Raw genomic sequence first — 11,091 nt, 5'->3', positions numbered from 1 at the left:
AGCGAAGCCAGCCAGCGCTGAGGCTGAGCGCCGATCGCCCTCTAGCGGTGGAAGGCTGGTATTGCAGACAGCTATTGCTGTAACTCGAGTTTCTATCTCAGGAAAGGAATTTAATGCACTTTATGTTTATTTTCATAATATCTTTGGAGCCGATTGTTTGATGGCAATGTGTATATATTTTATATAACTGTCTATTTTATCGATTCGTTGCCATTCTCATGACTTGCCTAATAAGTGGAATTTTAAGATTTATTTTTTTAAAATGTAATTTTTAAAAAAAAAAATTTTATAACTGTTTTACATAACATTCTAGTGGTTAGTTTTTATTTATTTGTTGTCAGTTAAGTATATATATATATATATACATTTTTTATATTTTGTTTTTCTTCATTTCTCTTTTAATTGGCGGTGTCTAAACTATAAATACCAACTTGGAACTTTTATACTGTGGCTATTTACTGTAAGTGGATTACAACACCTATTGCCCTCAGCCAAAGGCAGTAGTGTTGGGAGTTGCAGTTTGTGCCCAGGGCTGTCAGTATCGCTGTATAGTGTGATGATAAATGGGCTGCACCCTATCCGTTATCAGTGGGATTTTGGGGTCCCCGTCTTAAGTTTAATTAAATTTGGGGGGTGTCCTGTAATCTCCTCCTCCCCCCCAGACATTGAGACCAACGCAGGTCAGAAGGGGAATTTGATGTTTGTTGAAACTTTGTATCACAAAGCAAAAGTTTTTAGAGGGAATATTTTGGCGGTCTGTCCATCACAGAGGGGGAGGTAGAAGAAGAAGAAGGAGGACCTCTGACGTAGGCAGTAAATATTACATCACCGGGTCTCTTTAATTCCTGTAAACTGGTGACATCATCATTCTGATTCACCTTGGTTTCCTGCCAGTGATCTCATCATTGCACTGAATTTAGACATTTACTGTACCTGTGTTCATATTGCCATTGGATACTGGGTATTTTATATTGCTATGTTTATATCCATGATGTGGTTTTAATTTTAATTATTTATTTATTTATTTTTTATTTTAAATCCTATTAATTTATTGAATTGTAGTATATATTTTTTGCCATTCTGTCTTCTGGAATGATATGAAATTAATGAAGCCCTTCCAGCCCCCCATAGCTGTTCGGTGAGATGCTAATAATGTCCTTTATTCAAGCTGGGAATCTCTGTAGAGCTGAATGCACAGAGCTCCCCTGGGGTATTAACCCATTCAGGACACAGGCTGGTCTCTCTCATAAAACCATTAACCCATCTGGTGCCTGACACTTTCAGTATGGTATTCCTATCCACATCTAGTCCAGTCAGTACATTAAATATTATTATTCTGTGCTACAAGCGTATTACTGTATTTGAGTGACAAAGAAGTGTGCTGACAATTGTGTTGTTTTGATTAAATTATTGTTTGTTTGTAAATAACCTTTTTGTTAAATGCAGTTGTGGTGTCTTGTGTAACCTGTGGACTTATGTCATTAGGCTAATTGAATACAATGAGTGTGACCTTTTTATGCCCATGGCTAGTGTAGTTCCTGATGTGAATTAACACCTCCCCCACTATCCATCCCCCCTCCCCTGGCCTACATTGTATACTGTGGGAATCCCTGTTATCTCTCCATAGACAAGACCCATTGTATGCAGAGTGCGAGGCCTGGGTGCCTATCCTCTCAACCACACAGGTGCTAACTGGGGCTGGTATTTACTATCAGTGACAATGCGATGTAATTAATTAGTTTATCAATTCACTGCCACCTCCGAGTATTGGGGAGCAAACCCAATCAAAGCTAATAAATGTTTATTTATATTTTTAATGACGTTGTAAAAACAAAACCGCTTATTCTGCCATATTGCGTACGTTTTAGTTTGTGTGTAATATGACATTTATAACATTAATGTTATTGTTACATTGAAGTCCTGATTATTATAGGACCCTGCGCCCCTACAAAGTGGATGTCAAGCAGTAGTTAACTCTAAAGGGGACATTTGGGGATAAGGATTTTTATTCTAAGTCGTTGCCCCTGACAGTTGGGATTGCCACTCTACTGCAATGGGAATTTTGGGGATGGCTCCCCCCCCCCCCCTTCTCCTTCCTGAGGATTACTGCACTGTGTGCCACAGATTCATATGATCCGTTTTTTGTTTTTGTTTTTTTTCCTTTTCCTTTCGGACCTGTTCAGCAAGTAGTAGTGAGGTTCCATCCAGCATTAATTACTTCTCTTGGCCTGATAAAATGTATTTCCTTAAAACTAGTAAAACCAGTTTATTTTCCTCCTTCCTAAACATCACCGACGTATTGAGCAAAATTAATTGCAATCCATCTTTATCCTTCCTGAATCTGATTGTCGTGTTTGCGGTGCAAACAGTAATTTAATGTCATGTCCCCTTTAAGTAATATTTGCCCGTAAATTGGTTCCCCTTTGCGTCATCAGCATAGGAAGCACAGGGTATCTATTTTTTTTTATTTTTTTTTTTATTCAGTTCTATTTTCTTTTTTTGAGCGTATTGGATTCCTGTTTTGTAAATATTGCGATAATCTAACAATGCTTTAGCGATGTGTTCGTGGCTCGTGTCTTGCAAAGGGATCCAATTTTACCCCTTGGAATACATTAATCCACCTGAGAATTTGTAGCCCTGCTCATATGTTACAGCTCTTGCACAGTTACATGCGCCTCGCGCCTCTTCCTTTCTGTAAAAAAATGTTTTTTTCGAGATACCATCTATGACAATTATAATTTTTTATTATTATTCTAATATTTGTATGTTCTTAAACCTTTGACCACGTTTGCTGTTAACACTCTGCCACAGGCTAAAAAACTCCTCCAATGGCTACGTGTACACACTACATTGCCCAACATGCTGAGCCAACCTGCCTAATGTCTTTTAGACTTTGAGGGCAATATAGTGCCAAGGTTAGAATGTCTCTCGAGAGGTTAGAAACAGTGTTTTTGTTTTGTACGACTTGAAATGATTAAAAAAAAGTGACTATAATATGCTCAGATTGGAGATGCTGTGGTCATAGTCGTGAATGCAGGTTTTTAGAGGGGAAACAAAATTACCATTTTTGCAATTCCTTGTAGAGGGGCGCATTCTTCTTTTGGGCCTTGTGTCCGGATCCTGCTGAATATGTTTACCATTGCCATTCAGAGTGTGGCCCGTTCGAAATCATTCCTGACATTCCTCTATATATGGGAAATACCAGAAGCGTTGGCGAGAACGTAAGCCCAGGAATATGCTCTCCGCCCTGGAGCTGAGTTACGCACACACCCATTATTGGGAAAAAAAACTGTTCTCATCTCTAAGACTGAGCGTCTACAACACTCGTCGTGATTTAATTGCATATCAGGAGGGTTATAGGGGAGCAGGATGGAAAGTTGCAGCATTGGTCTGACTGCAACACACCGTACTCTCAGCCTGCCAGAGTGAGACCTTCAGTAGCCAGCAATAAACGCTACATTGAGAAAGCATTAAACTTTTTTTTACAGTTGGCCAAAACTTGCAACCCCCCTGCCAAACTTGTACAAGTTTAGTGAATGACCCTATGCTTCTACCCTGGTTGCAATAAATATATGGATCAGAAACAAATTAGTCATAAGCTCCACCCCTTCCCTTGGCATAATCCAATAAATGCTTTATGCAAATTAAGTACTCATTAGCAGGTGATTGCTGTGATAGTGGTGTGCGTATTTCTTGTGCCATATGACAGAGATTATTATTTTTTTTATTTTTTTTTTGCCCTTGTTAATTTTCCAGGACTCTTCCCCTTTAACACCATCTATATTGTGGGAGCCCTCCTGCCAGACTGAAATTCCTGCGGGCTTGTTCCTTTCACTCTCGTACTTGCTCAAAAAGCTGTTTTTAGTAAAATAGAGTAAGGTGCCAGAGCCAAGAACAGAATGTCTTTTTTGGCAGTTGCAAGAGAAACAGATTATTTTTATTCCAGGTTATTAAAAAAAAAAAAAAAAAATACTGTTAAATAGCCCTTGTGTTTAGCAGAAAGTTGGGCTGAAGACACACAAAAAATATGCAGAATTTGAGTTTTTGCTATTTTGGTTAGTGTGTTTTTGTTTTTGGTCTCTTCCCCCTCCCCAACTTCCCATTGCCGTGTCTCGCAATTGTCAGTAATTCTGTATCCAATATATAAACCGTAGCTTATTCTGTGCATTCCATCTGATCTGGAAGGGACTTACCGGCCATCTGATTGTGGTTCTAGTGGTAGCTCTGTGTATAATAAACATTGTGTTTATTATATGGTCTGCTGGTAGGATAAATAATTCTATCCATAAATCGATAGTGTGATCGACGCAGGGATTATAAGGTAGTGGTTACTGAGTTTAATAGTAGCGCCCTTCTGAATTCCATATGTTCCTACATTTGGCTGAACTCTGCAAAAATGCGTTCAGTGTCTGAGCGGAAGATGTATTTTAACATAGTAACTAGGCATAGTCTTTGAAGTTTTGGAGTCTAGTTTGACTGTTGGCTATTTTTTTGTTTCTTCTTCTTCAAAACCACCCCCCCCCCCCACCCATTATTTTTAATTTCAAATAATTGTATCTTTTAAATAAAGTGTTCCACATTGGGCCTACCTCTTGGGGCATGTAGCAGGCTCAGAAGCTGTTATGAAGAGGTGTGTTCGTCTTGTGTTTTTATTTTCTTTTTGTGTTCTCACCGATGTCCTTAAATGACCCCTTCCCTACACGCTCCTGTCTCCTCGCCATGGGATTTCTTTTGTGTGTGCTAGGTTCCCTCTGATCTTGTAGTGGCTTTGTAAATCTGCTTATTTAATAGTGTTCCTTGTTGGTAGCTCTAGATGCACTCCATAAAACATCTGGCAACAATCACTATACATAATTCAGTGGGAACAGGGCAGTGCTGCAGACGAAAAGCTGTACTCGTCTTATTCTGTGATGGAGGAATTCGTGAGGTCAGAGGCACTGACCTGATGTGTATGGGGAAGGAAAAGCTCTGTATACTCTATATTGTGGTGTTTGTTTATTTTTTTTCTACTATATATTTTTTTAAATAAAATGTTTAAAATTAAATTTTTAAATTAAAAATGTTTTAGGTTTAAAAAAAAAAAAAAAAAAAACTTTGTACACTGTTTGTTTGTAGAGCATAAACCCCAATCACTGTTAGATGTTACAGCTTCAAGATCTGGTTTTCACGGCAGATTCTCAGATGGGTCACAACCCGAGCACTTTCTCAGTGTGTGAAAGTTGTCACATGAGAAGTAATGCATTGACACCGAATGATGGCTTTATGAGACGTTTACATTGTAACAAGTTTAAACCGCCAGGATATGTTGCATTCTTGCTATAAAGCTGATAAAGTGCGTGATTTGCCAAGTTTTGCACGAAGTTTGTGGTATTTTTTTTTTTTTTTACCTCCTTCTGTATTGTGAGATGTTTATAGTAAACGCCTTGTACGTAGCTTTGTGTGGAGTTCTGTTTACGTATTCTTCTCAAACCTTTTTCTTTCAATCCTTGTTTGACACTTTGACATTCTATAGCGAGCAGTCGATACAAAGTATTTTAAGGTCCAGCTGGTATTGTCCAGTTTGTCTCATTTTTGAAAAATACTGAACTCGATCTTTAAACTGAGCTCTGAACTCTTGAACCTTGTCCTATGTCAACACAGGAGCTTTGGGTAGAGTGCCTGGTGTGGTTTAACACATTTTAGCTACTTGTGCTATTTGAGATGGCCATTTACGACTCCGGCAGGTGGGACTGAGACTATTTTCCTGCAGTCCCCACTTGGTGAACAGGTTGAAAAATGTCGCCTCCTGTTTGCGTTTAGGTGTCCCAAGATTGACCAGCAGAAGGTTGGTGAAATGTTGCATATAGAAGACCCCACCAAAGCTTTCTGTATATATCATTCACTTTATGTGAAATATCTCCCACCGCCGATGTAAAGTGTGACATGGTCCTCACTATGATATTTAATCTACTATAATAATTAAATTAACTATATTTTGCATTGAATTGCCAAACACTAGAGCGGTTCACCTCTGTCGCACTCAAAGGTCGTGTTCTGTCGTGTGGCTGGGAAAGGTTTTGTGCTTGGTCAACGAAGGCTACTTTTTAAGGGGTTAATAGGAGAGAGATACAGAGTGCCGTTGACAAGCTCCTGCCAAAGGATTTTCTGAGCCAGCGGATATGCACTTTACATTAAACAAGACATTAGGGGCACAGAGAACAGCTCACATAACTAGGTTGTAAATAATTAACCAACTTATTGCTTTTCCTCCCCGCTAATACAGCCCTAATTCCATTCTAGTCGCCGGACCAGTGCTTTTTCGTAGGTTAAATGCTTCCGTTTGCTGAGGCCTGTGTTATTTGCTACTCCATATTAAATGTGAATTAGATCTATAACCGGGGTTTTGTCCCTTTTTTTTTTTTTTTATTTATTTTCCTCTCTTCTTCATGCTGTTATTATTGTGTTTTATTTTTAACCCTCGCAATGCATTGTTCGTCGGCTCAGTGTTTGCACAGAAAAGGTTAAGCCACTATTTTTTTTGATGTTTTTTGCAAGTTCCTACCTAAGGGAATCCATCCAACTCAATTTGGAGACACGTTGTACTTAATTTCTCCTGTGACTCTTGCTTGCGTTAAGCGTTCGTTGACCTGTGATCGTCATGGCGTATCAGTTTTGTGATCTACTTGCTATACTGCAAAAGGAAGGGGGGGAGGGCAGGAGGATCTTCCTTATCGGCAACCTGGGGATGGGGGTGGAGGAGAGCTGGTGCTATTAGGATATTAGTCTTTAAATCATCATTTATTCTGGATGTCCTCCTATTTGGGGGGAGGGGGTAATTTTATTTTGTTTATATTTTTTACTTATTTCACCTTTTTTATATCCCATTTCTAATTTTTATCTATGTGCATCCTGTCCCTAAAGGCCAATTTTTGTGTGGTTGTGTATTTTTTGTTTTTACTTTTTAAAGAATGACCTTATTCACTGCCCTTGTACTAACCAACAAATTCATATCCCCCCTGCCCCCCCCCCCCCTCTCTTTGTGAACTATGAACGACATATTCTGCACTAACCCAGGAAGTTTCTTCACTTCCAGCATGAACCTATTAGCCGTCACTATTTCTAGGCAGTCGTGTGTCGATAAACACATACACACGCAGACATCTGAGTCACCCTGAGTCATGTTTCCAAATAATACTCTTTTTGCCGTGATGCTGTGTTGACCTCCTACATTGCAGCTAATATTAAACTGATACCTCACAAGCGTGTGATACATTTTATTGTCTTCAATAGGCTCCTAACATCAAGGACAAAGCAGGCATTTGTGTCTTTTTATAGAGCAGCGTGTATGCAGGGTACATCACTGCGCTGGCTGCATTGAATTTATTTGAATGGCAGACGGATCTGAGTGCCGGTTTATCTATAGTCGTGCTTTCCTTTTTTGTTTCGTGTCGTGTACAGAAGATATTTTTAGCTGCCTAGAAGCACACATTTCGAGCTGCCGCGGTGTGCGTGGGGTTAACAGGTTAGGCTTTTAATTGCGGACATAAATGTAAAGGTTAGTCAGCAGTGATGGCCAATCTGGGGCACAAGATGTCTTTTGTCTGAAAGGGATCTTCTAGCTAACAGATCACTCTGGAGCCTTGTATTTGTTTTCTTCTGTAAATTTGCTGTGATTGGTGGTTTTGTGGTTTGTTTTAGCTTTTTGGTTCTTTTTCATGTCTCTGCTGCCCTGTGTGTAATGTGGGTAAATTCTGAGTTAACTTTTAGTACGAAACAGGCCTATGGTCAAAATTTGTCTTTCTAAACTATGCATTGTATTTCATGTTAATTTTTTTTTTGTTTTTAGGTCTGTGACACCTCCGTGCTAACCATGAGTGGAATACTAAAGCGGAAGTTTGACGAACTGGAAGATGACTCCACCTATTCTTCTTCATCTTCATCACCGTCCTCATCCAACACTTCATCGGGAGGGGAGTCTGATGATGAGTATGCCCCCAGCCCCAGGCCTTTGATCAAAGATTTCACCCGTAAGTGACATAATTAGTGTTTTTTTTTTTTTTTATAGATTATTCTACCCATAATTTCTTACAATGGCTGACTTTATTCTCTATATCTGTCTGCTTGGGGGCACCGTTTTGTTTTCCCTTCTGCGTGGCTATGTGATAGGGTTAATGTCAAGCTATGTTAAGGAATCCTCAACCATAAACTAAGAACACCTTCCCTGGGCTCTCTGAATCATGCGGCTCATGTCCCAGCTGCTGTGCTGTGAATGCTGGGTGTTCTTTAAATAATCTGCATAGTTTCCATAGTTGCCTGGGTAAAGTTGTCAGCTTTTCAACACCTGTGTAAACAGTTGGGGTGGGAGAATACTTTCCCTTCTTGGCTTCATTCATCCTGTCCTATATTAGGTACCTCCTTTTACTGTGTTTTTGTTTTTGTCACCCCTGTCCTCCCCAGTGCCTTTCCAAGCTTAATATTGGCATTTTGTGAACATGCTTGTATGTAGAGGGAGGTGGTTCTCGTTTATGTTCTAGTTTAGAATGTAGATGGATGGTGTCCAGCATCTGTTCGATACACGCAGTTCTGTAAATCCTTTTTGCTCCATATTCCATTTCTGGGATATATACTTTGTAGCCTGTGAAATATATGCAGTAACCCACCTCTTCAACACATCTAATGTTTAAAACCGGTTTGCTTTTTCAGCTACTTCCATCTTGAAAAAGGCAAAACGCGTTAAGAAAAACAAAGTGGAATTTGACCAAGTGACCGTGTTTTATTTCCAACGGTGCCAAGGCTTTACCAGCATTCCCAGCCGAGGTGGTTGCACTCTTGGCATGAAGCGCAAGCATTGCTCCGTAAGGCATTACACACTGGAAGAATTCTCTAAGGAACAGCTAAGCCGACGGAGGGAGAGAATGAAGGAACGGTTAAAAGAAGAGAAGCTCCTGACTTTAAAGAACCTGGTACGTGTAAGGTGGCATGTTGTACTGTATGAAATAGTAACCGAAAAATCTAAAACCAGGTTATACTAGCATAAACACATATGGCATGTCAACAAAGTAGTCAGACACCATCTTTTACTATGACTTATAAAAAAAAAAAATATATATATATATATATATATATGTGTGTGTGTATTTGTTCTTGCATGGTTTTCCAATAGGTATGTATTTATTTTATCCTCTCCTCTTAGTTCACAATGAATGGAACTATAGAGTCCGAAAAGGCCAAAAACCTCTCCATTGATGACATCTGTGACGAAGACATCGATATGAACAATGCAGAGATTGATGATGGCTTTTCTCCACGCATGTATCCTCCCAAGAAACGCAGAGTTTTGCTTAAAAGTGAAGGTGTGAAGAAGATTGACAAATCTGAAAAACACGAGCTAAATGAAATCAGGAAATCGAGAAAGGACTGCGGGTGTGATTGTCAAGACTTCTGTGATCCAGAGACCTGTGCTTGTTACTTGGCAGGAATCAAGTGTCAGGTAGGTTCAGAAACATATACAGTTGGACTTTTTACTCTATAATTGTTTGTTTTTCGTTTTCCATGTAAGATTAAACTGTTGAATTAATGCACATGATGTTGTAAGGAATACATTTGTGCTAATTATTTTTTGGTTCTTTTTTTCAGAGAGATCATTCAACCTTTCCGTGTGGTTGTACAAAGGATGGTTGCGACAACCCAAATGGAAGAGTAGAATTCAATTCATCCCGGGTCCAAACCCACTTTTTACACACGGTCATGAAACTCGAGTTGGAGGAAAAGAGTCAGAGCAATGACAGTGACAGCAATGAAGAGCCTGAAGACTCCGACAGTGAGATACTTAATCTGTTTGGTGGTCCAACTGTAACAACTAATGTAACTGAAGAAAGAACTGCTCCCCTGACCACATCCTATCAGTTCAGCATGGACTTGGAAGCTTCTGGTGAGAATAGTTGCAGTAGTGACGTAACTGATATCTCCACGTCATCCAACCAGAGTGAAGACTCCGAAGAGCCTTATGAAACTACTCCTTCTGACAAATCCCAGTCCGATGTTGACGATGACTATTTGGCAAGGATTCTCCATTTCAATGACTCGGAGTATGAGGAGAACAGCACTGACTGCCAAGATAATTTAAGCTTTTTTCATCCGGCAGATTTCTTTTGTGATAATGTTTACGAGTCTCTTTCTAATACAGGAAAACCTACTAGTGGGATCTACCCAAGTTCATTATCGGACATTTCCAAATGCATAGATGAAAATGCAAATCAAGGAGTAGATTGCTTTTCTGATGACAGGACATCTGTGGCAACATCTAATGAATCGACTGATTCTGGAAACAATGTGGAACCCCATTTTAAAAACTATATGGATATCAGCCTTTCCTCAGACTGTTTTGAGTTGGTTTATCCTGACTACAACTTGGGGCCTCTTTATAACTCGTTAAAGGAGTATGATAATTTAACATATCAGCCAGTTCATATTCCAGGATTTTCCCAAACTGCAGACCCTCATGCAAGCTTTCTGGAATCATTAATTGGTTCATCTGAATCCATTCCAGATACCTCTGTCCCTTTTACGGATAATCAACTTCTTCTTGAAGATGCTTTCAAGTCGTCTTTTATGGAATCGCTCATAGCCTAGAATGTGATAACCGACTGATGAACTGTGGTTTTGTTACAGTTATGAAATGGATTGAATGTTTCTATCTTATTTTTACATGGATTTAAAAAAATATATATATATATATATATATATATATATGTATATATATATATATATATATATTTATTTTTTTTTATTTTTTTTTTGTTTTTTTTTGTTTACTGCCAGAACCTACCAGTTTACCATACATCAGTTTGAACAAATTTTTTTTTCTTTTTTTCTAAAACAAACGACCTGTATATAGTTTGTACAAACATTCTTAATCTTTGTAAACCTCTAAGAACTATTTCTAATATCTGGCCATATAAATAAGACTTTACAATGCTTTTAAAAACAAACGATAAGTGTATTTAATGTATAAAAAAAAAAAAAAATCCCTTTTCATATGTAGAGAGCACTACTTGTGTTTACAAAGAGTAAAAAAAACCTATATACTTTATACAGAACTATTTATTGCAA

General features: G+C 38.7%; 1 protein-coding gene across 1 annotated transcript in view; it reads left to right on the top strand.

The window, feature by feature from the left end:
- The window catches only part of CSRNP1 (cysteine and serine rich nuclear protein 1), an 11,182-nt gene extending 473 nt beyond the window's left edge, over nt 1-10,709 (top strand). The window contains exons 2-5 of the mRNA XM_063450820.1: nt 7,826-8,006; nt 8,683-8,942; nt 9,173-9,469; nt 9,616-10,709. Of these exons, the coding sequence (XP_063306890.1) occupies nt 7,826-8,006; nt 8,683-8,942; nt 9,173-9,469; nt 9,616-10,611 (1,734 nt within the window). The 3' untranslated portion in view covers nt 10,612-10,709. The remainder of the gene's footprint in view (nt 1-7,825; nt 8,007-8,682; nt 8,943-9,172; nt 9,470-9,615) is intronic.
- The last annotated feature ends 382 nt before the right edge of the window (nt 10,710-11,091 follow it).

Source organism: Pelobates fuscus, chromosome 4, assembly GCF_036172605.1.
Source record: "Pelobates fuscus isolate aPelFus1 chromosome 4, aPelFus1.pri, whole genome shotgun sequence".
NCBI lineage: Eukaryota > Metazoa > Chordata > Amphibia > Anura > Pelobatidae > Pelobates > Pelobates fuscus.
This window is presented reverse-complemented; position numbering and strand designations above follow the sequence as displayed.